Consider the following 23,511-nt stretch of genomic DNA (forward strand, 5'->3'; position numbering starts at 1 on the left):
TAAGCCAGAATTTGTTCTACTATTTATTTCATAATACGTGTACATTTTCCATTTATTTCTACGGCATAGATCAAAGCTAATCAATGTAGGAGCTAATAAGAACAGTGTTAGTTCCTAGCAGTTAAGTAGTTCATTACTTTGCCCTTGTGGATTTGATTTATAAATCCATACAGCAAAATGCCCTCAGCCCAGCACATTCCTTTCCTCCACTGCATAGCTGGGAGGGCAAGTTAATAAAAAGCAGAGCTGAGTTTGCATGACTTGCACATAACACACTTTTATTTCCTTGGCTCTGCTGATACATAACCTCCTGCTCAGGCACGGGCTAAAAACATATTTTTAACAAGAAAAAGTTCAACTACTTTTTACATTATTTACTAATGTAAAAGTTCCTGGAGGTCACAGAGGACATCTGAGCACGACCTTGCTGCAGCAGCTCAAGGTGCCCAGCCCAGCATGGGCCAACCCTTGGTGGGCACCCTGGGTTTTGGGGGTCAGGGCTCAGGACTCCCTGAAATGGGAACAGGGGGCAGTGAGACTGCCAGACCATGCCCTGGCTTTCAAAATATTTGTATTTTCATGAGCAAAGGTGAATTTGTCAAGGGCTTAGATCTTCTTGAACTTTCCTGCCACTTGTCCAGACCATCAACTGTTTCTGCTTGTGCAAACACCAACTCCAAATCAACACATTATTTTCTCCTTTTCTGTTCAGATAAAGCAAGCTAGGGGAACTTTTGGGATATTAGAAAGAACATGAGCTTTCTAGTGGACCAATCTAATATTTACATAGAAAGCATACAACTACATCTAATATCCTGGATCACAGATGTACTGATCTCTTGCCTAAGAGTTGCTTGTTTACTTCAGAGAGAAAATGAGCATAACTCTTGATATATCACAGGTTCAGAATGAAGAAGACAGCCAGTCTCTTTCTGGTTTAATTTTCAGATCCTGTGTAGTATACAAAATCAATTATTTTCTTTGGTTCACTTCATGGGAGCAAGTGCATTATTTGCTATTTTTAGTACTTATATTTCTACTTCACATTTGAGACACTATTGTAAAGTCTCTGGTTTGATAATTATGGTCAGAGTTCTGATAGTTTTGAGACTGACATTTCAAAGTAATTAAATTATAAGGTTACAGTTATTAAAGATACATTTGAAAGGACATAAAATTCCACTCAGCCTTGGGAACCTGTGTTTTAAACTCACCCCAACACCACCATTTGTTTGTTCAGCAGTTTAATTCCAGCACCTATAAAATCACCCTGCCAAGCAGTGCTGTAAATGGGCATGGTACTCTGAGAGACATAAAAACAGGCTTTATGCCCTCATTTCCATTTCTAAGAGAGGCTACTGATACATCTTTTCCGCTATAAATATAGATCCATCTTCAAGTTCCTGCTGGTAAGCAAAGCAAAACTCTGAAACTCTTTTTTTAAGAGAACATGCAGATATGTCTTAATCTCCACCACTCACTAATGAGCTACTTATTTAATCCACAGAAAAGTGGATAATCTGAGTGCCCTCTAAAGCAGTACACTCCTGCCACTGAGCACCCTGAATTGTTCAGAGCTGCCCCCCAACCCTCTCCTGAACAAATGCACACTGAATTCAAACATGACACATTTTCTGTAATCTACAGTTTCTGAATCACCACTGATTGGAACGGTTTGCAGATCTGCAGATGAAAATGTACTTTTGGGTAAATATTTGCTTTAAGAATTCTCTGTACATTTTCAAGTAAATGTACATAATAACTACAGTGCTCTATGTTTTTATATTACCTCTTATTTTCCCAATTTTTTGGGGGGTAAGTCACAGGCCAAAAAAATTATTTGTTCCAATAAGTTCTAACAACACCCTATATGCTAATGTGCCATTACATAACCTGGGGTGAGCATCAGGAACACTCACTGCTCTCAGGCTCCCTGCTTCTCCTGCCTTAGTGGAGAGTGGAGTGCTTCTCCTCTCCTTGGTGGAGCAGCTAACTGCACTTTGGGGAAGAACACAAGAAAACACAACTGTCAGAACCCAGGACATTCCTCTGACTGCCCTGGAAGACTTGAGACCCTGGCATGGAGTCAAAAACACCTGTGCCTTTGATTTTAGCCCATGGAAACAATTAGCCACTTTGTGTGAAGATTTACAAGCCACAAGGGTTTGAGTAGAATGATAGTTAATTTGTCACAGGGTGAAAACGTAGAATTTTGGAGTTTTAGAATGGGGGCTCAAGAGGCAAGATGGAGGGGTCTGGACATGTCCTGTCCTTCTTCTCCTTCTTCTTGTCCTCCATCTTCTGCTCTGATGGTGACACTTCTGGATTGGTTTAGAGTAGAGACAGACTGTCTAACATAGGTGATAGGTATTGGAAAATTATTGTAGATAAAGTACACGTGGTTCTTAGTATAAAAAGTTAACACCACCCCAAGGACGGTCAGTGTGCTCCAACCCGAGCTGCTGGACAGATCTCAGCAGGTCAGAGGAAGAATGTGATGGATAAGAGCAAATAAACAACCTTGAAAAGCAGAACTGATGAATCTCAACTTCTTCTTTGGTTGTGGGGCTGGGAGAAAAACACTTTCTAACACCTCAGGAGCCATTTCAGCAACAGAAACCCCAGACACAACTTGGAAGGAGCACGACATTCCGGAAAACAAACCCCAACCCCAACTCCCCCGCAAAACCAAGGGTGCAAGAGCACAGCCCAGTGGGCAGAGCCTTGGGCAGAGGTGCCAGCTCCTACCTTTGCACTGGAAGTGGTGCGTGGGCGTGGTGAGCAGCAGCCTGTCCACCATGGCCTCGGGGCCGCGGCAGCGCGCGATGCCCGGCTCCTTGTAGCCCGCCTTGACCCACTCGGAGAGCCAGCGCAGGTGGCAGTCGCAGTGCAGGGGGTTGGTGCCCAGAGCCCTCGAGGTGCACAACAATTAGCACAGGTTATTTGGCAGGCAAAGACAGCAAACAGCTCTGATCTCAGCGAGGCACGGTTTATTCTACATTTCTATGTTATTGTTTCCCAACGAGGAAAAGATCTGTTGAGTATTCAGGAAGGATTTTAGATTTCATCTCCTGCTCTTCTCCTTTCTTCCCATCATTAGTTAGGGAAATTATATAAACACCTAAGAAGAAGTCCCTTTTTCAAACAATTGTGCTTGAGCAATGTCACCAGACATATTGCTTTCATCAAATTCATCACACTGATTCCCTTTAATTCTCTGTCCTTCCTGAGCGTATTCTAACCCTGAATTGGGTAATTTAGTTTGGGTCTGATGACTCACATTAATGACTCCTCACCAGAGGAAACACATATGCAGAAGATACCTCCATTTTCCAAACTGCAACCCAGTGCCTGCTAAGTTTATTTATGACTTTGAAAACACATTTGCTGCTTGACCCATCATTTGAGTTAGGTCAAACAGTTGTAGAAGATGCATTTATATAGCAAAATTATAATTCTCAGAATTTTTTCCTTTATTAGTGGATATCTATCCAAAAGAAAATCAACCTTTTTACCTTAAATTTAGGTGCTACCTTGACTAATTTGTACTTCTCTGTCTCTTAAAGAAAGTGTCTTTTTAGGCAATCGGTCAATTACAAATAAAGTTTACACTTCAGAAAAATCAGTTTGAAGCCAACTAATTGTTTAAAATGTGAAGAGATGCATGTTGAAAGTCTGTATTTATTTTGCTTAAAGTCAATGTAAGACTTCAGCTGTACAACACCTGAATTGACATGAAAGGAAAATAAGCAAAATAAAGAATAGCACAAGGAAGAGATACTAAAGAAACAAATTATTCAAATAGGTTTTTAGACTTTAAAATTTCTGCATATGCTATAAACTATTTTTAAGATGGCACTGTAAACTCAAGCTTCTTTCAAATAAAAACATATCAGGCAGGATATTAAGATAGAAACGTCAGTAAATTTGTTGATACATTATTATTGGAGTGACTAATGAACCCACTGTGCCCTAGACAGATTCATAATGAGAGTTCATGGGTTCAAACCCTGTCTGGGGCTCATTCATCAAAATTAAATGTGTACTGCAGCTCAGCATTAAAAAATACCCATCCACTCCTCCTGTAAATCCATTGCTTACAATGGAAAAAAAACTACTGGGTTGACTTTTTGACCCTGGAACTGTGATCAACTGGCTCAGTTGTCCAAGGTCAAACAAAATGCAGCAGTGAAAGCTGAGAAATTTTTAGTGTTGAGAAACTTCCATATATAAAATGTGAGTAGGAGGACAAAGGAAAGCTTGTTACCGTGTTAATTAATATTTATAAACTATGTTAGAAATAAAGCTGCTCTACAGTCACAAAAAATGATTACTAATAACATTGTTGATAACTTCAGAAATGTATCCTTCCAGACTTCTTTTTGTGGTTTGTGCTTTGTTTGGGGGTTTTTGCCTTTTATTTTTTTGTTTGGTTTGGTTTGGCTTGGGGTTATTTTTTTGATTTTTTAAAAAAATTTATTTCTAGGAACCAGAGATAATTCTTGTATTTTCATTCATGAGTTCTAACATACTTTCTCAATTTCTCTGCCTATTATAGCAAAATATTTCCAGAAGGTAAAAATATCTTCTGCTGTAAGGAAATACCACCAGAAGCATTTTCAAAATGTTGGGCAGATATTTCTGTTCAGACACTTATTTTGTTTAGAGGCAACTCTGAATAAAATCAATTAAAATAACTCTATCCATGACAATGCTGAAAAAAAGAGGAGGGGACAATTTATTTTTATAGGCAGTTAATAAAAATTTGAGTAAAGAGAAGATAATTCAGCAGGATTAGAAATCTGAGCTGTTTATGGGAAATATTTTGGAAATACCTGCTGTACTCAACATCATCCATTGCTGAGGGTTTGTGCAAACCCTGGGGTGCCACAGGGTCAGTTTGTGTGAGCAGTGCTTGGGACACTCACCAGTGAAGGGTGAGGACAGCAACTGCAGGACCTGACCTAACTGGGAAGGTCCCAGCTCCATCCCAGCAGATTTTGGGCTCTCTTAAAGTAATATTATACCCAATCCTACAGCAGTGCTGTAGCATTCTTATCATTGCCCTGGATTAAAAATGTCAGTAGAGTCATGGCTTAAATAGACAATTATGTGATTCAACTAAATAAAGTAATAAAGAGTAAACAAAAGCAGTGTACAGCACACACAAACCTACCTCAAAATTCAGTGAGCTAAAGCTGCATAGTTTGTTATGATATTTCCATTACAGCGAGATGATGTTCATGACATAAAGGAAATGTGGTGAAAATGTTCCTGTAGGCTTTAAACAGCTATGGAGAAAGTGATTGGACCATCTGGATTTCACTTTTGTTCTTCCAATTACAGACCAACTCAAAACTGTTGCAAAAGACTGACTAAAATCCATAGTTTTGTTTATGCTATACAAAAATCTCTCTGCAATTCTAAAAGCCAGTTTGATGTCCCCCTTGTCCTGCCACAGGAGGCTTGGGCTGAGCATCCTTTCCACACCCTGGCACTCAGCTCTGCCCTGCCACAACACCAATCCACCCTCAGCCACATACCATGCACAATTAGGACAAATTTTTGTTCTCCCATGCTTTAAGAATTTGAGGATAGCAAGTCCTTGTATGATTTTCAAACTGACCCCAAGTGCCTGCTTTCTCCTTGAAGATCAGTGTATCAGGAGGGGCTCAAAATGCATTTATTTTCAATTATTATGACTTTGTGGTTTTGAGTAAGCACAGCTTTTTCAGGCATGTGAGGAAAAAATTAATTGTGGTTCCTAAAAGTTTCAGGATCCTCTTTAAGAAACTGGAGAGCACAATTGCACTGTAAAATTCAACTGCTCAACTGTGCAAATTACACCCCAGACAGGTCTTATTTATTTTATGGATCCTATTTATTACTGTTCATTTGGGCTTTGTGTATTTTACATTTCTGGCAGCACATACATCTAAACAGAAAAGAGTGCAGAGATTGTATTGGGCCAAAGGGGATTTTATCACTCCCTAAGGTGAACAGTTTACCCAGGAAAATTGGATCTCCACTTCATTTAATGTAAACCCTGAGGGAAATTCAAACAAATGGAACATGCTATGTTTATTCCTGGAGTTCTGAAAGTACCCCCAGCAGCCAGATTCCCAGTATGGAAGGTGTCACTGCACTCCCAAAAGCAGGAACAGGGCTTCAGCTCAGCCAGAATTTCAATCCCAAACACACAAAAAGACTGGACTAAACTGGGAACAGGAAAAACAAATGTGCAAAACCAATGATACTGCGGTGTAAGCTGGAAACAGAGAAGATTATTTCATTATTTCTCTGCTCAAGTTGCCCAAGCTGCTATCATGATTTCTGTGCCTATCTGAGATATTTTTATTTTTTACTGTCCATAGAGGAACAGAGACAGAAAGCTGCCAGGGATGTATCTGCTACCCAGGAAATACTTCAATACAATCTGAATGTGGTGTTCAGGGAAGTGTTCTGGAGGGCACGGTAAAGGTTAAAAAGAAACAATTAATAGATATAAACCTATGTTAAATGCACACATATCTGCTTGTGTTTACATCAGCATCAGGGCAGAAAACATCTGTATCGGCCTGTGCAACCACTCACTTCACAGAGGGACCAACACATGCTCAGCCCTCTGATTAACTGAGGACAGTCATCAAGAAACTTGCTGCACAAAATTGCTTTTCCTACATCAATTATCTAATAGTGTGAAGTATCACACGCTATCTCAGTGAAAAAGCATTTTCTGGTCACTCAAGTTTAGTTTGGAGCCATTGCAGCTCTTTGTCTGCTCTTTCATCAACTAAACTGCATTTGAAAGTCTCCTGGCCCTCTACCAGTGTAATAGTAATTTCCTCAAAAAGCTGAAATGCCTAATAATTTTGCAAACTATGGAATGAAGCATTAATGCTGTGAAATGACCAATTTCCATGTGATTAAATATATATGTCTGTAGTAGTGATTCATCAACAAGGCCATATACTGACAACATTCCAGCATGCAAAACATATGACACTTATTAAGCAAAGAATTCACATTTGCTTAATATTTGTTCTTTGTGGGAGGTTTCCTGCCTCACTCTTAAACCATAATATGCTCTGCATTTCACATTGACAATGCTGAAAGAAAACCTTAAACACAAAGTCCACAGCAGAGAAAACTGTCACACTTGCTCATTTGGTTTTCCTTAAGAAAATATTTTCATAACTAATAACAACAGGTCCTAGAAATTTTTATTTCCTTTGAACAGATGCACTATGAATATCCAGAGCACATTACGAAAAGTGAGCAGGAAAACCAAAAAAGCTATACAATCCTAGCAATATGTGCTGTTTTACAAATCTGAAACCATCAATCCCAGAGATTCAGCCAGGCAGAAGTACTTACAGATGGGACAGGGACACCAGGTCATTGAAAGATCCCTCAGGAACACTGGAAATGTCATTTCCATGGAGTGTCCTAGAAGGGGGAGAAGCAGGAAGGTATCAAAGCACAGTATTTTGTCTGGCCCCTGCAACTGAAGGAATGGATGCTTCAAAAGGGTATTTAATTTTGATTCTTTGAGAGTTTCTGTGAGTTTCACAACTCGTGAACTTCCATGGTTTATCACTCCTGCCTCGAGGTGTTGGCATTTAAAACAATGATGCAATCAGAAGAGTTGGTGAGTGCTGCTGTAAATTAAAAAGGTGACATACCATTTATGCCATTAAAAGTGTATTGATGACAAGTGGACCCTCACATCCAGACCTGAGTTCTCTTACAGAATCCCATTAGCCAGAAGCACAGCAAAAACAGAGCAGGGGAAATAAGAATTGTGAAAGTTAAATTAACTATTGACTTCAGAGAGATCCTAGGAGAGAGAGCAAGAGTCCCTGAGGGTAAATACAGCCACACTTTCCTATTCTTACAGTAAAAACCACCTCTCTGTGCTACCAAGGAAAGCACCTGAAATCAGTTGTTTTAGGACATTATTCACCCTGTGCAAAGAAATTATAATTTTTAGCAGCATTTTCAGGACCCTTGAAAGGAGTGAAAGGGTTTCTCCACTGTTTCCAGGACAATTTAAGCACCCACTTTATTTCTTCTATGAGAAAAGACCCACATTTGTGCATGGGTTACATAGAGAAGCATAGATGGGAATTCCTGTCAGTGCTCCAGACATGGCAGAGGAGGTGGAAAACAGAATGCTGTCGTGTGGTTTGGAGCAGCTCTTGCCCTTGAGTCATTTGTTTTCTAACTTACCTGGTGATTTGCTGACACAGCAATCACAGTTTTTACTTCTGTGAGTGTACCTATTGTTGAAACATTGGGTTTAAAACAATCCAAATCTCAACCCATGGAAACAGACAACTGCCCTAAGTGAAAAAAAAGCATCTGTTTTTTGCAACCTTTCTTCCCTAACACCACTTTCAGCTGCACCAGGATGTACACAATGCCCCTCCAACATCCTGATTCTGAAATTTTCCTTTAAGCCTTCCTTGGTTTTGACTATTAATAATAACTTGCCATATATAAGGGTGTATCTCCAAGAAATGAATCTGCACAGGAACAGGAAGGATATGAGCTCCCACACAGTAACTCCAGATAAAACACACTCACTAATTCTGTACAGAATGACCAACTGAGTGAGACAAACCCACAGCTATTCAACAAGGAGTATTTTGGTGGTGTGAGGAGACCTAGTCAACCACTTGTCATCAAAATGGTCAATGAAATGAACACATTTAAATAAGCAGCTGCTCATAATGAGCTTATTGCTGATCTTTTAAACTGCAAGACAATTCTCTGTAAACAGACATACTAATCTTCAGATTGTATCAGGCCCATTTATCCTGTGAAGGAGTACATTTTCTCTTCTAGGTGTATTGGAAACATCCAAGAGAAGCTGAAGAATGACATAGCCATTTATCTGTAAGAAGTTAAACCCATCAAATAAAACCCTTAGAAGGATTTGCTTTATTACATGTCCCAAACACTGAGGTGTTTCATGGATGCAAGTGCCTGCATTTTAATAAAAAAATCATGTCAGCAACATCATCACTCCTACAACTAAAATGAAATGACAAATGCTAAACCCCCCCCCTAAAACTCACAATAATAAATAGTGGCAAGAGACTTCAACAGTGCAACAAAATCTTTCCTCTTGGATCAACATCAGGAACACATTTTTGTACCAAATCTCCTTACAATCAAATGGTCAAATAAATCCTTTCACATCAGGACATTTAAAGCACACACTGATGTCTGTATTCTCCCTCAAAAGCACAACTTCTAGGGATCCTCTTGTCTGAGCTCCAGTAAACAGCAAGGGTTTGGATTTAAGGTGATGTGGATCTCCTCTGGAGGACACAGTAACAGAACACTTGAGAATTCTTGAAACCAAAACTTCCTTCAACACAGAATCTCACTAACTTATTCCTTTGTCTTCAGGGAAGGAAATTAATTCAACAAATCCTTTTGGGCTGGGGTTTCCTGGTTGTTTTTCTTTCATGGACCCTTCCCACGTCCTGCCTGCCAGCCCATTGTCCCCAGCCCTGGGCTCCTGCAGACACAAGGGGGATGTGTTTTTGGGAAGACAGAAATGTGAGCTCTCAGAGCCACATCCCATCGGGGCAAACACCCACAGGGAGCCCCCAGGGTGCCAAAGCCTGCAGGAGCCAGCACAGCTCGGATGGCAGGGAAAGCCACAGTGCCACTGCTCCACGCTCACATCAGCAGAGCTTCTACAAACTGACTGCATAAATACAAGGAATCATTCTCTGATAAAAGAAAAAAAAAAAAAACACCCACAAAAAACAAAACACCAAAAAACCCCCCATAAAAACCAGCCAGATGCTTCTGTTGGGTCAAATCAGTGCAGCACCCAACAGTGAAAGTGTATTGCAAAAACTTTGTGCCCAAAGATTACTGGTGACAGCTTTATCATCACACATACTAGTGTTTGTCTGAGCTTTGAACTGCAGGAAATATCCATCAGCTTTCAGTAAAACTGGAGTATCTCTTAATAGAATATTCAATAGGTCATTTTACCCCTTTTGCCCCTAATTATAACATGGACAATTATTTAGTGACCTTAGGAATTATTTTGATTTTTGGACTTTGCCTCAACTAAGTAACATATGTGATTACACAATGATCTTTAAAATAATCTGTTCAGGTCATTCAGAGAGCTCTAATACTTCTAATTTGTCTCAATCTCAGCTTCCTTAATCTGTTTATATTTAGTTTCTAAGAAGACAAGCTTTGGACAAATTAACTGAAAAACCAATCCACAACTTTTCACTGTAACAGCTTTGGCTCAAAAACCTACTTCTGCTTATTAAAAAAAATTCTCCAGACTTTATGTCCTGTGCTCCCCTGCACCCTTTGGCTGCTGTTATGGATAAACCATGGGAAGGCTGAGATTAAAGACCTGATTTTGTAAACACTGATAGATATTAAGGCTTAAACATAAACATGTTGACTCTGCAGTTTTCTCACTTGGGCTTGTGCTGAAAAATCTAAGAAAGGGAGTTCAGAATGAAATATCTGTCAAAGACCAAGTGCATCATACAGCTATGATTATTCTGATTTTCAAAACACTTTTTTACTGTATTTACTATAGAGGCAAAAATACAGAAAACAAAGGAATTTGGAAAACTTTCATGAGAAGGGTCTGCTACCTCCAAAGGCATGCACAGCCAAAAGTAATAAGATCCCTATATTGTTTTTATTAAAAAAAAAAAAAAGTGAAAATTGTTTTGCTGATGTTTTCTCTTTTAAGTTCCCCTGAGAGTATGGATAATAAAAAACTGACAGTAACAGATTTCCTATTGTCTCTTGGAAACCATTTTCTCTTTGGAGAATTGATTTTTAGTAGCAACAGTGATGACACGTGGCAAAAGTTGTAGCTGATACCAGAGTTTTGTGGGCCATAATAAATCAAATCAATCTGGAGGCTTCCAAATGCAGGGAGCAGAGGCAGAGATTCCCATTTCACTGCTCTGTGCTAGGCAGTGGGGGGTTTCTCCCTTGAAGGAGGAAGATACTTTTTGATTAGCAGATCATTTAAAAATGCCAAAAAACAACAGTTGTCATTAAAATACTGCCCTCTGTTCCTGCCCATATGTGGCCTGCAAGAACAGAAGTGAAAAGACAAATTGTGGCTATTGGAAAGAGGGAGGCATGGTTTATCCCCACTGTAATTCAGGGTAGAGAGCCCCTCAGCAGCTTTAATCAAGCTAGCTTGCATCTCAGGAGCAGGCCAGAAGACAGCTCCATATGGAATAATTTATTTGGCCATGAAACAGAATATATTAATCTGTGGCTGAATTTCAGGATTCATGTAACAGCTCAAATGTGACCATCCCAGTGTGCTAGAAATCAGGATCCCAAGCCAAACTTAAAGCAACAAATCCAAATCACGAATCTTTCTTGGTTTTGCTAATGAAAAGTGGGAATCCAAAGCTGTCTTGTAATTTGGGAGGCTGAAACTGAGATATCTGTTTTACCATTGAAACCACAGTTTATTGCTTATTGCTTCCACAGTTCCAGTACTGCCCATGTTGACACTTTGATTCCACATTTATAGAAACAGTACACAACAACCACTGCTCTTTAAATTAACACAAACTTCTGCATCTGAACATCACCTATTTTTTTTTTAATGGAAAATATCAATGTGAAGTTTCAAAGCACTCAGAACGATCTTCAGCTCGTCTGTCCTGAGCTTTGAGTGTTCAGAACTCTTTCTCCTTTGGCACACTGAACCAATTCACTCAGACAAGCTATTTAATGTATCCCCTTGGGCTACTGTGCAAGTCTTGGTGACCCACTCGTGTCTCTGGGCCATGGCAAGGTTCCTTCTCCACCTTCCTGACAGCTGCACGTGGGGCTAGGTGTCCACAGAACCAACCCAGGTTTGTTTCTGATCAGGCAGTGGATATGAGACAGAGGCAGGAGCCAGTCCTGCAGATGCCTGAGGAAAGCTGGGAGAGGCTCTTGCAGTGAGGAACAGGCCCACAGCCCACACTCTGAGACAATGAGGGGATGAATTTCACAAGAGATTGTAAACAAATGGTTTAATCCACAAAGCTGCTGAAAGCAGCTACACTGGAAAGAAAGGAGGAGTGCAGAAAAGGACCTCCCAAGAAATAAACCACACATGGATATCTCTGAGCAGGCCCCCAGTCAATATGAGGTGTAATTTTATTCACAACTTAAGGACATTTGAGACAGGCATCTCAGCATTACTGGTGCCCAGCCACTGGCCTGATTTATTCACTGATTTAGTGTGGGAGCTTCTAACTTCCCTTCAGATCACATTGTAGCTTGCCTGTATCAATCTGAATAAATGGAAAATATTCTGAAAATGCACAGAAGTTTTCCATAAAGACACTTTTGCTGAAGCATCCAATGGAAACTCACACTCTATAACCAAATGCATACAGACTAAGGAAAACTCTTCTCCTGTGGAGCACCCAGACACTGCTCAGGCAGCAGAAACAGATTCTGTGAAGTTTTTTGCAGATTGTTCCTCTGATGCAGGAACTATCACCTGTATTTGTGACAGTCCTGCACCAGAGCTTTCAGAGAAAAGCTCCATCATGTAAATAAACCCTGAAGGAAATTCAGACAAATGAATTTGCACTCCTCCTGCAAATACGTAATCGCGTCTTTAGCGCTCACCTGCTCTGGCCTCTATGGGACAAATTCCACCAGAGCAGAAATACACTGACACCAATGATGTGAAAATTCATTCCCCCCTGCCCATTGCAGCCTCCCTGCCCCAGCTGCAGCCTGCAGAGCTGCACTGGAGGATTCACTTACAGCACTCGCAGCGAGCGGAGCCCGGTGAAGGCGTGGACAGGGATGCACCGGAGCCTGTTGTAACTCAGGATGCTGCAGAGGGGAGAGCAGAGTCACAACTCTGGCCTGGCTTTGGTTATTTCACTGCTAATTCAACCACAGATAGGCATGGAGAGACACATGCTTAAGCAACAAGGGATGCACTAATTGCTCAACAGCTTAGATGGTGTTGGAAAAGCAATTAAAGCTGTTAGCAAAACTTTGGGCTACTTACAGCGTCGATAACTGAGTCATGTTGCTGAAGGTGTGATTGGCCAAGACACTGATGCTGTTGTTGCTCAAATCACTGAAGAAACACACAGAGAAAATATCATTTACATGTATGAACTAATCTTTAAAAAGATTACATAATATCTGCACAGCAAAATGCTTGGAAGCAATTGAAAAGTCGCATATTATCAACCAGTGTATTTTCTGACCAACTTTGAATAAACTCTTAAGGAAAAGCATATCAGACTCTCTTAAAAAGCCTCAGACTGAGAAACATGAAAGCATCTTTCCAGCATACAGCATTCAATGAAAAGAACAAATGAATAAATGATACAAGCACTGCTGAATGTTTACTGTTCCAACTTGCTTTGCAATGCATTCAAGGCACCCCACTTCCAAATACTTATCATATTGACAGCTACTAGAACAAAATTTCATTTTTCATTTAAAAAAGTCTTTTAGACTCAACCAGAACATTTTGTTTTTCTATTGATCTCCCTTGAAAAGCAAAATTAGAGATGTTTCTAAATAAAAAACACTCTTAAAGCAAAGCATTCTAGTTTTCATCCATGTTATTTTTGTCTGAGGTTGCCCAGCCCATTGGACTGGAGTATCTGCACAGCTGATTCCAACAGCATTTGAAAATTCCTGATAAATAGTTCAGGCAGGGAATGTCACTCCTGTGTATTTCAGGGAGCAATTTACAGAATGAAGCCTAGCTGTGTCTCTATCTGCATGACTGTTCACAGAAGAAACAGCTATGCAAATTGTCATTGCCTTAGCATTGTAAATACTGCCTCATCTAGCACAAATGAATGTGCCTCCTCTGCTAATGACCTTTACAGATAAATCTGCCAAGTGAAACTGCAGCAGTCTGTGTGAGAGTTTTGTCCTCTCGGGGTCCTGCAGAGCAAGGGGCTTCTCAGGCACCTCACTCTTTATGAACATTTACTGGCAGCAGTGTCCACCGTGAAATTCTTTCCAAATTCAAATTACAGAAGGTTTTGGGGTTTGGTGTTGGTTTTTTTTCCCCACACCCCACTCCAAATACCAATTATTTATGTTCCACCAACAGCACAGTGCAGAAAGAGTCATGCAATTTCCCTGACATTGAAAGCACGTGTTTCTTACATCAGTGTCAGGTGTCTGAAGGCAGAGAGCCCCTTCGGCACAGCAGGCAGATGGTTTCCTTCCAAGTATCTGAAAAAAGTCACATTTGACAATTACACAAACACATTAAGGAGAACTCACGTCACTCAATCTGCACCACGAATGAGGACTATATAAAGTCAGTCACTAATGAAATTATCTTTGATTCATTGCTTTGAAACTCCAACAGCTTTTACTTTATAAATGAATTACCCCACATACAAAGCACAACAGCAGCTTATTGACTTACTTTATTTGTTTTAAAACTTGGAAGTGCATAAAGGATCTCTGGCCTACAGCAAACAGAAATGACCATTTGGTTCTTCTGTGACAGCAGCTGAAGAAGGGGAGAAAAACTGCATGGCCTGTGCCCTGAACTTGGAGTTACCTTTCCCAAGTGTCTCCAACAGTGCTGACTGCTCCCTGACCCTGCCATTTGTCCTGAGCATGAAAGGTCCCTGTGCAGCCAGAATGGGAAGAGGAGCTGCACTCCCAGAGCTCTGTGCTGCAAAAGGTCCCACTAATTCCAGCATCAACACAAACATCCACAAGTTTGATGGCACATCCACAACATGGCACATCCACCACAGCAATACACCCTCCTCAGCTCTCCTTTTCACAGCAGGGACAGGAGGAAAATCTGGTATAAATTAAAGACCAAAGACCAAGCTCTCTTGGAACAGAGGTTCCTCCTATGTGCACTAAATATATTTAACAACATATCTTGTGTTTCCAGTGTGGACATTGTTTGAGACACCACTGAACCTATTTCTATGCAGATACAGGCATGGTAGGGCCTTTGGGGATAATCCTAAATCCTCATACAGGCAAATAGAGCCTCCATTTTGCCCTTTTTCTCCACTTGAGAACCATGATCAGTGAGTTACTCATTAAAAACTCTTGAAAAAACACAAACATTTTAAAAGGCTTGCCTAGAAGAGAGCGTGGGTACTCCAGTCTGCACAGCTGACTGTGGCAGCAATGGGATGTGGGCATTTCTCTGTTTATCACAATAAAACAGAGACAGAGCTGGAGGTTTTGTTCCTTAACCTTGGCTTTTAGGTACCCATGGAAGATACCAAAGTAATAAAGCTCCAATGCAAAGTGACTACTGTGGTGCCATGGCAGTGCCAAGATGTTTCTCCAAACATCTTCCAGAATCAACATCTGCCTGGGAAACCAACCCATCCTTCTCAGAGAGCTCCGTGGAGGAGGAATGCATTCCTCCCTCCACAGGTGGGATGAAAGAGAAAATGATATTTCCCTTCCTTACATGATGCTGCAGGGATATTTCCTGAGGCAGACAATGCAATTGATATGGAATGTTTTGAAACATAATCAAGTGTAGCCAGGAAATGCAGCCCACAGACACCAGAACACTTCATGTGCTGCCTCTGCTGCTGAAAACAGAATCTGATAATCATGTTAAGAATTTTTATTCCACATATACAATTTCCTTGTCTTTGGCAACAGGCCTCCTTATTCTGCACTTACTATAGCAAACAGCAATAATAATAGATTAGCCTGGTGCTCTATGTTCCCTTGCAACATTAACTTAACAGCATAGAGATACTTGTGTAAACTAAATCCAAGAATATTTTCCCACAAACTTTATTTTTACATAATTCAAAAAATAAAATCCATAAAATAATCCAGAATTTCTTACATAATATATTTTATAGCTGGTATTATTCCCTCCCCATCTTTTTTTTTCAGCTTAATGACCTCTCAACATTTTCTGCTGCTTCAAATCTCTTTTTGTACTGAACTCCAGCTGAACTGCTCCAGCCAGGCTCACAGTTATCCCTTCTGCCTGTGCACAGGATCCCATCCTGGCAGAGTTCCCCTGGAGCATGCACTGCAGCTCACCTCACTCCTCTCCAGGGTTAGGCTGGACACTGTGGGAATACCAGCTTCTGACTTTTTAACCAAAGGAAATTACTTTCTCAATTAAAAAACTCTGCTGAACTAATTAATCTCTCCCTGCCAGTGATCATGAGCACTGAGAGAGTTGCACAGCCAGCAGAGCAGGGAAAGAATCCCAGCAGCCAGAGGACAGGATGGCTGTGCCACACTTACACCTCCCATGGAAATCCACATTTTCCACAACTGGAAAGCCACTTGCTTCATTTTGGCTGAATCTGTCATAAATTATTGTGAAAATGGAGTTCCTGGGTAATTTCCCACTATAAACTGGAGATTCTCAGTATTTAGACATGCATGGCACACTTCTTACAGGGCAAACCACATCTCTTTCCCCCAGCCATGGTCTGCTGTGGATGCAGAAGGATGCTGGGAGTCTGTGCCTTCCCCTTCATCCCAGAAAATCACAACTCTCAAACCCATGCAAGAGGGCAGGTTAGGGCTCTATTCTTTATTCCAAATGTAAAATTCTAAGGATTTCTAAAGGAAATCAAAAGCAGGTCATGTATTATGTATTTGGAAGTTATATATGATTTTCCTTTAGGAAAGGAGACTCTTGCAATATGTTGAATTCTTCAAGAATATATTTTCAGGATATTCTCTAGTTGATCTCAATATGAAACAGCCTGCAATTTAAACAAACTCATGGTAGTGAGCCAAAGTTTTTTCCTCCTCATCTGCTTGCTGGGGCAATCAAAAGTCAAGGGTGCACATTTTAATTCAGTGCTTCATGACTCAGACTAACCCAGACATGCAGACCCCTGGAGTTAAACTCCTACAGAAGATCTGCTTTGAATAGCTCTGGATTTGCTCTGCAGCAATTTGATGGTTATATAAATGTGCTAGCAAAAAACTGCAATACTCATACCAGTGGTACATTTTCTGAACAAACACAATTTAACTCTGAAAAAGCACTGATAACACACTTTTCATGCATCCATAAGAACAATTCACCACTGCTAAACCTCTCACCCCATTACACAAAACGTGGCAGCATTTTCCAAGCTGAAGGCATTCATTCTGAAAGCACATTTAAGAGCAGGGAATTTGAAATAACCAAGGCTTTCAGGGCAGAAGAGCTTGCCAAGAATCAGGAGGAGCTGGGATGCTGAATATGAGGAAAACAACTGCAGCAGGGGAGGTGCCTCTGGCAGAGCTGGGGGTGCAGGGCACCCCCTCCCCACCTTGCTGGGCTCAGGGGGCTGGAGGCTGGACAGAGTGAATAAAGGAATTATTCCTGAGGGCAAATGGGCAGAGACACAAAACTTTGTGTATTTATGAATGCATCTATATAAATAAAAAAACAGAGATGAAGCTCCAGATGCTCTGCCAAAAAGCCCCTCAAAATAGCCATAAAAGACTCAATGTGGAAGGAAGATTAAATTTTTAATTCTTTCCAGTCTTTAGCCGAAGGAATATCATGTCCATGGTGTCTGGTATGCAAAGAAATTCTGGTATGAATGAAGAAAAATACGTGTCTAATTTTAATTCTGGGAATCAAGTTATTAATATACAGAGTCAAGACTGAGTGTCAGTTGCCTTAAAATAGACACTGACTGCTATCCAAAACAACCTCATTTGCTTCCTAAGGTCTCTAGGCTCTATTTAAATATCAGATTGGAGGTTTTTGGTGTTTACCCTGTGAATGCTGCTGAGAATCCTCAAGTCTCAATAATTGTAACCAACTTGTAACCAACAAGCAATTGCCAGAGCAAAAATTGAAAAAGAACCAAACCAGAAAATGCCAAAATACGTGTTCAGCTCTCAAAGAAAGCCACCACCTTCCTACCTGGCCAGGTTTCTTCTACAGCATGGCCAGGAGGGCTGGCACTGTGGGACAGGGCTGCAGCAGCCCCAGGGCTCATCCAGCATCCTCCACACACACCAACATTGCACATAAAACATTTAAAACTATGCATAAAAAGCTGCTCTTTTTTCCAACTTGTCTATTTTTGTACTGAAACCACTTGGGTTGGAGGTGATATAACCAGCCCAAGGTGCCAGAGCGTCGTGTAACAACTTGAATCACTTGGAATCCTTTTTGAACTGAGGTGTCTATTCAGCCATGAAGTCAAACTTGCAGTGGCAATCCATGCTAAGAGGAGAAACTGGAGAGAGAAATCAGTTCTCAGGCAGTAATTGAAAAGGCACAACACCTTTCCTTTCAATATTCCACAAAGAATGTTACATTACAAAACCCAAGATACTTGGCAATTTTATGTAGCTCTACAATTAAGTTACGCTCCAAAACTATTCATGTCCATACCCACTATCCTAAAATTTTGAGTCAAATTTCATTTCCTAATGATGGTGGTCTAAAAAAGAATTGGACTGGGAAAGACGAAACATCCACAAACAAGAATTTTAAGAGCTTCAATTAGAGTTTTTTGAGAGGAAACAAAAACTAAGTGTGGATCTAGGTTCAAATATGGATCTTGGACTATCATAAGCTTTGGCAAATTTGGACTCTGGGTTTTGCTGTACTTGTACATCAGAGCACAACCTTCATGTCTGACACACAAACATGGCTGTGTTTGAGAGAAAGTTAAACTTTAGTCTCTGCAAGTGCCAATGTCCCCTTTCTGATATGGACCCAAACTTTACCAGTCACTGAACATGTTATTTGATAATATTGATATTATTTACTTATTCTAAACTATCAGGTTTGAAATGCAGATTAATTCCTCTATTTCATGAGGAAATAGAAGGAAACTGAAGAAAGACTATTCTAGAGGTAGTAAATGGACTGAAATTTTACATTTTGTTTCTTTTCATTGTCATTGGGAAAGAAAAGGTTGTAGGGAGAGGAGAAGTGTCCTGAAGGTTTTGTTTTGATTCTTATTACTTTTTCTTTTAGTTACTGTTAATAAATTTCTCTTTATACCCTTTTAAAGTTTTGAGCCTGCTTTGCCTTTCTCCTAATCCTACCTCACAGCAGAAAATAAGCAAGTGCACTAGTGATTAACCAACATGAACCCACCACACATTTGTAACTAAAATATCCTCCACAGAACTCTCCTTCTTTCTCTCAATGGCAGAATCCCCCTCTGCAGAAAATGAGCAGGACCACATAAACCTTATTGTTTCTCTCCTTAATTATCAAAGGCAAAGCCCCTGATGCCTGTGCTGGGGGTCATTGTGTAAAACAGTGTGAATTGCCAGACAAGCAAGAGAATGTGCATTTGCAAGCAGATGATTTTCATCAAATATCTCACTCCAGAGTTCCCCTTTGATCAAGCTGAAAGTGGTGCTAAACTGTTAGAATATTCCACAGCTATCCAAACTGCTGTGGGCATATTTGAGGCATCAATCAGCACAGCCCAGGTAAAAGCCACTGGTTTTAGTCACAAGTCAAAGGAAATCACAAGTGCCTTGGAAGTTGGAAAAAAAGGGTTGGGATTGGTGGTAAATACCTCCAAGTAAATATGATAACTGATAACATGAACCTACCAGGCAGAACAAGGAACAGCAAGAGGAGAGAGAAGGTTTGTGAGGAGAGAAAGAGAAATGGCAAAAGTAATGCAAATATTAGCCTGCATTGATATAAATGGAAGGGGAAATAATCCCTAACAGTGATGAACGAGTGCAGGTTTTTCTAACAATCCCACCAGTGCTATCCTATAGCTCAGTGTCATGACAACATTTGGAGTCTAGAGATGACATGATTGGTACATATTTATTCTAAAACACACCACACTCATTATGCTACAGCTTGTGCACACCGTCCACATAATTGCCTCCAATGATTTTCCCCAGTGCAAAATGTTATTTGCTGTAGGTCCATAAAAGCAGCTGGATGCTGTCAGATAAGACTTTATTAGAAATAGACTATACTTTTGTGAATAAAAGGAAAAAAATCTAGTGTTCACACACTGAGGTAATACATAAAAGGAGAAAGAGCATGGGAAACTAAGTTCAAACAGATTTAGGGGAAAAAAGCAGAATTAAAGGAAAGCCTAAAACACTAAGCAGCAGCAAGGCTGAGTTCCAAACTAGCTCATTGCATGAACATTTTACTTCTGAACATCTGGAGCAGAAAACTGAACATGCTCAAGTAAACCCAAGGTTTCTCTTCAGGGCAAACAAACAGTGGGAAAAAATGTAGGCAGTATGTAAATATACAGTGGAGGAATATACAGTGAAGGAATTTGCAAGAAACAACATAATATTTTCCTATTCCCAAGAAGCTGGAAGGGAGCTTGCCCATGATGACAGGGTTTTCTGAAGGAAAAGCTGGGAAATAGAAGTTTCTTGCATCATCATTCCTCTAAAAAGCACTGAGTGATCTTTTCAACTGTGTTCTAGATGGAAGCCTTCCCTGCCAAGGTAATCCCTGCTCCCAAGGGTGGCACAAACCAAACACAGGGATGTCTCCTATCATTCCAAGCTCTAAATGTGAAGGAGATAATGGTTTTCACATGTCTTGTCTAAATATACATTGGAACAGAAACTCAGAATGAGCACTGAAAGGAGTGAGCCTGTGTCTCCTGTCCACCCTGCAATAAAACTTTGCTGGGGATCTTCTCTGCTGAGTGTACAGTGAAATTTGACCCAGAAAGGGCAACATTTCCCCTGTGTGCCTGTGCAAGAGGTATGCTTATTTTTGCACAGTGCTATTTAATACCTGTTACAAGGAAAGGATTCCCCCTTTAAGACTATTTTAAGACCTCTAAGAGAATTTAAAGAAATTTATGAGAAGGCTACATTCAGCCACAAGAGAGCGGTTTAGGCAGACACCTGACAGCTCTTTTTCTTAAACCATGTTGCACAAAAGCCCTGCAGTTTAATAAAAAGCTCTGCAACCAATGTGCCTGGCAGATGAATACATCAGCAATGGAAGGTTATAAATGTCAGACTGGTGCATTCATAAAAACTGCACTGAAATGCTCCTGTGCATCCCGTCCCTGCTCAGGCCCTCTGCAGGGAGGGAGCTGTGGGACACAGGGACAGGAGTCCTGCATGGCCTTGGCACCTCCTTGGCACCTGAGACTCTGGCCTTGGGCAACTGAACAAGGTAAATCTCTTCCACCCTGTGCCCAGGAAGCTTTTGGGTTCCCTCTGCCAGGTTCCAGCTGTCCTCAAGATGACACAAGAGGCTGGGTCCCACTGGAGATGCTGCTTATCACAGCAACAATTGAAATTCTCAAACACAGAACAATAAAAAATGTGTAACTTCACACTGGTAACCTGTAACCTGCATGATGAAGCAGGTTATGGGCAATATCTCTGTCTCAATCTGGAAGCAGAAGAAAGGCAAGCAAGACTGATTATTTTTTATTTACTTACTTCATTCTTGTCACAGTTTCCACAAACACATGAAATTTCATGCCTCAGTACCTGCAACCCATCTTTTGGTTTAGAAACAAATAAGGAGCTCAGTTTATGTTAGTTGAGAGGAGAATGAGATCAGGATTGAATTTTGAGACAGCTGGGACAGATTCAAAGGTTATATTTGCAGAATATGAAATATTCAGAGCTAGGCAGTCCATGGCTGTCTGTGTTCTGCTGACACATTTTGGATGGAAAGCAGAAAGCTGAACTAGAGCTCTGCACAGCCAAGAGGCTCCTACTGAAGAAGACAGTCACGTAAACTCCTATGAACTCAGACTGCTCACTTCCAGGCTATTGCCTCATTTGCCAAGAAATGGTTAAGAAATATAGCAGTTTTTAAGAATGTGAGATTAAATTTACTCTTTTTGTGAAAGCTATGTCATCAGGGTATCAGATAGTATCAGCAGAACTCAATATGCAAAATTTAAACATAAAAATTCCTCAGTGTGGCAGTGGAAATCAAAGTAACATCTGTGATACCTTACTGCTGGTAAGTTACATTTGAATGCAATGAAACTTGAACAAAAGCAGAGCAGAGATGACCTTGCAGACTTCTTAACACTGATGGCAATATATAAAGGAATCCAGGCCAGGAATTGCCTTTCAGTTCAATTCAATTCACCATTAACCACGCCCTGGTCAACAGTGCTGCAAGGATGCATTCATTAATGCAAAGTTTCCATGTTGAGTTACCCCAGGCACTTCCAGTACCCTCATTCACCCCCATTGTATTTGTATTTGTCCACAGCACCGGTAAAAACAGTGTGAGCCCCATTCTCCCCCCGTGAAGGGAGTAAAAATAATAGTAGGTACTAGAAAATAGCACAACCAGATTTTAGTTCATTATAAAATTCATCAAACATACCAACCAACTCAAGCAATTATTTTCACATAGAAATGTTGATGAGATTGTAACAAGTTTCAGTAATGACTCACCTGGGATAGATTTGAATAAGGGCCTAAAGGGGAAAAGCTCAGTATTTCTACTGCCAACTGCTTAAGCCAAGCAGTTCCACCAGGATATTTTCTTTCCATGGAAAGAAAATCCACTATAAATTCCTACTGAAGCGTGGATGAAAAGACAACTAGAAAGATGGTTCTAAACTAGGATGAATTTACTTTGCAATATAATCTAATTATCTGTTATTTTAGCCATTTCATGAGGTTTGGAGAAAAGAATTCCTTGTTTCCACCACCAGCTTCCTTTTTTTCCCTTTTTTTAATCTCCTCAGAGGATAATTAGCTCACAGCTGCGTAACTCAGGAACATATTTTCATCATCCCTTCAAACTGCCTGTTGCGAGCTTGGGCTCTCACAGAAGCACTACAGGATTATTTGATACTAATAAATGCACTTGTTCCTACACCCAGAATTAATGGGTACAAGGACAGATAAACTCTGTTCCCATCACAAAGCGATTTATTCAGTCAAGGGACAAATAAGAATAATGGTCAGAACATACGGGAAGCACCAGAGCACAGATGACTAAAGTCAAAGGCAAACCCCCCAGGGACCCACAAAGCCTCACTAGGATGCAGTTTGATGAACTTCTCGAGAGAGGGGGTAGGTAAAAGGTAACTTACAGCTCAGTCACATCCTTGGGAATCCCCTTGGGCAGCATCCGCAGCCCTTTGTTGCTGCAGCGAACCACGGAGTCCACGCAGGTGCACTGGGAAGGACAAGGAGGGGAAAGCAGGCAGCTGCTCTCATCATTACCTGCACAGGGACAGAGGCAGGGTGTGAGGAAATCAGCACTGCAGCCCAAGGCCCCCACTCTGAGGGTAACTGGTGACAAGGACCAGGGAGGGGCAGCCTGAATCCAGGGTAACCATCACAGCATTTCACACGAGATCCAACTCTTTGGATCACCCTGCCCTCATGCAAGCTCTTTAGGAAACATGAAGCGCTCATAAACCGAATAGACATATTTTAAAACATTATTTAATATATATATTTTTTTCCTAAGGAGAAGCTACTTTGTAATTCTGCAAATGATAGTGCAATCCAATGTATGAATCCCAAGTCCTCCCCCCAGCAGCTGAAATGGAGAGCTTGACCAGC

The 23,511-nt window shown here is 40.7% G+C and overlaps 1 protein-coding gene across 2 annotated transcripts in view; it reads right to left on the reverse strand.

The window, feature by feature from the left end:
• SLIT3 (slit guidance ligand 3) overlaps window positions 1-23,511 on the reverse strand; it is a 491,996-nt gene that overhangs the window by 79,070 nt on the left and 389,415 nt on the right. For both annotated transcript variants that reach the window (XM_066559986.1, XM_066559985.1), the window contains 6 exons: window positions 23,034-23,166; window positions 14,179-14,247; window positions 13,052-13,123; window positions 12,799-12,870; window positions 7,378-7,449; window positions 2,749-2,912 (listed from right to left, as the gene is read on the reverse strand). In XM_066559986.1, the coding sequence (XP_066416083.1) occupies window positions 2,749-2,912; window positions 7,378-7,449; window positions 12,799-12,870; window positions 13,052-13,123; window positions 14,179-14,247; window positions 23,034-23,166 (582 nt within the window). The remainder of the gene's footprint in view (window positions 1-2,748; window positions 2,913-7,377; window positions 7,450-12,798; window positions 12,871-13,051; window positions 13,124-14,178; window positions 14,248-23,033; window positions 23,167-23,511) is intronic.

The sequence above is a fragment of the Molothrus aeneus genome, chromosome 15, assembly GCF_037042795.1.
Source record: "Molothrus aeneus isolate 106 chromosome 15, BPBGC_Maene_1.0, whole genome shotgun sequence".
In the NCBI taxonomy this organism is placed as follows: domain Eukaryota; kingdom Metazoa; phylum Chordata; class Aves; order Passeriformes; family Icteridae; genus Molothrus; species Molothrus aeneus.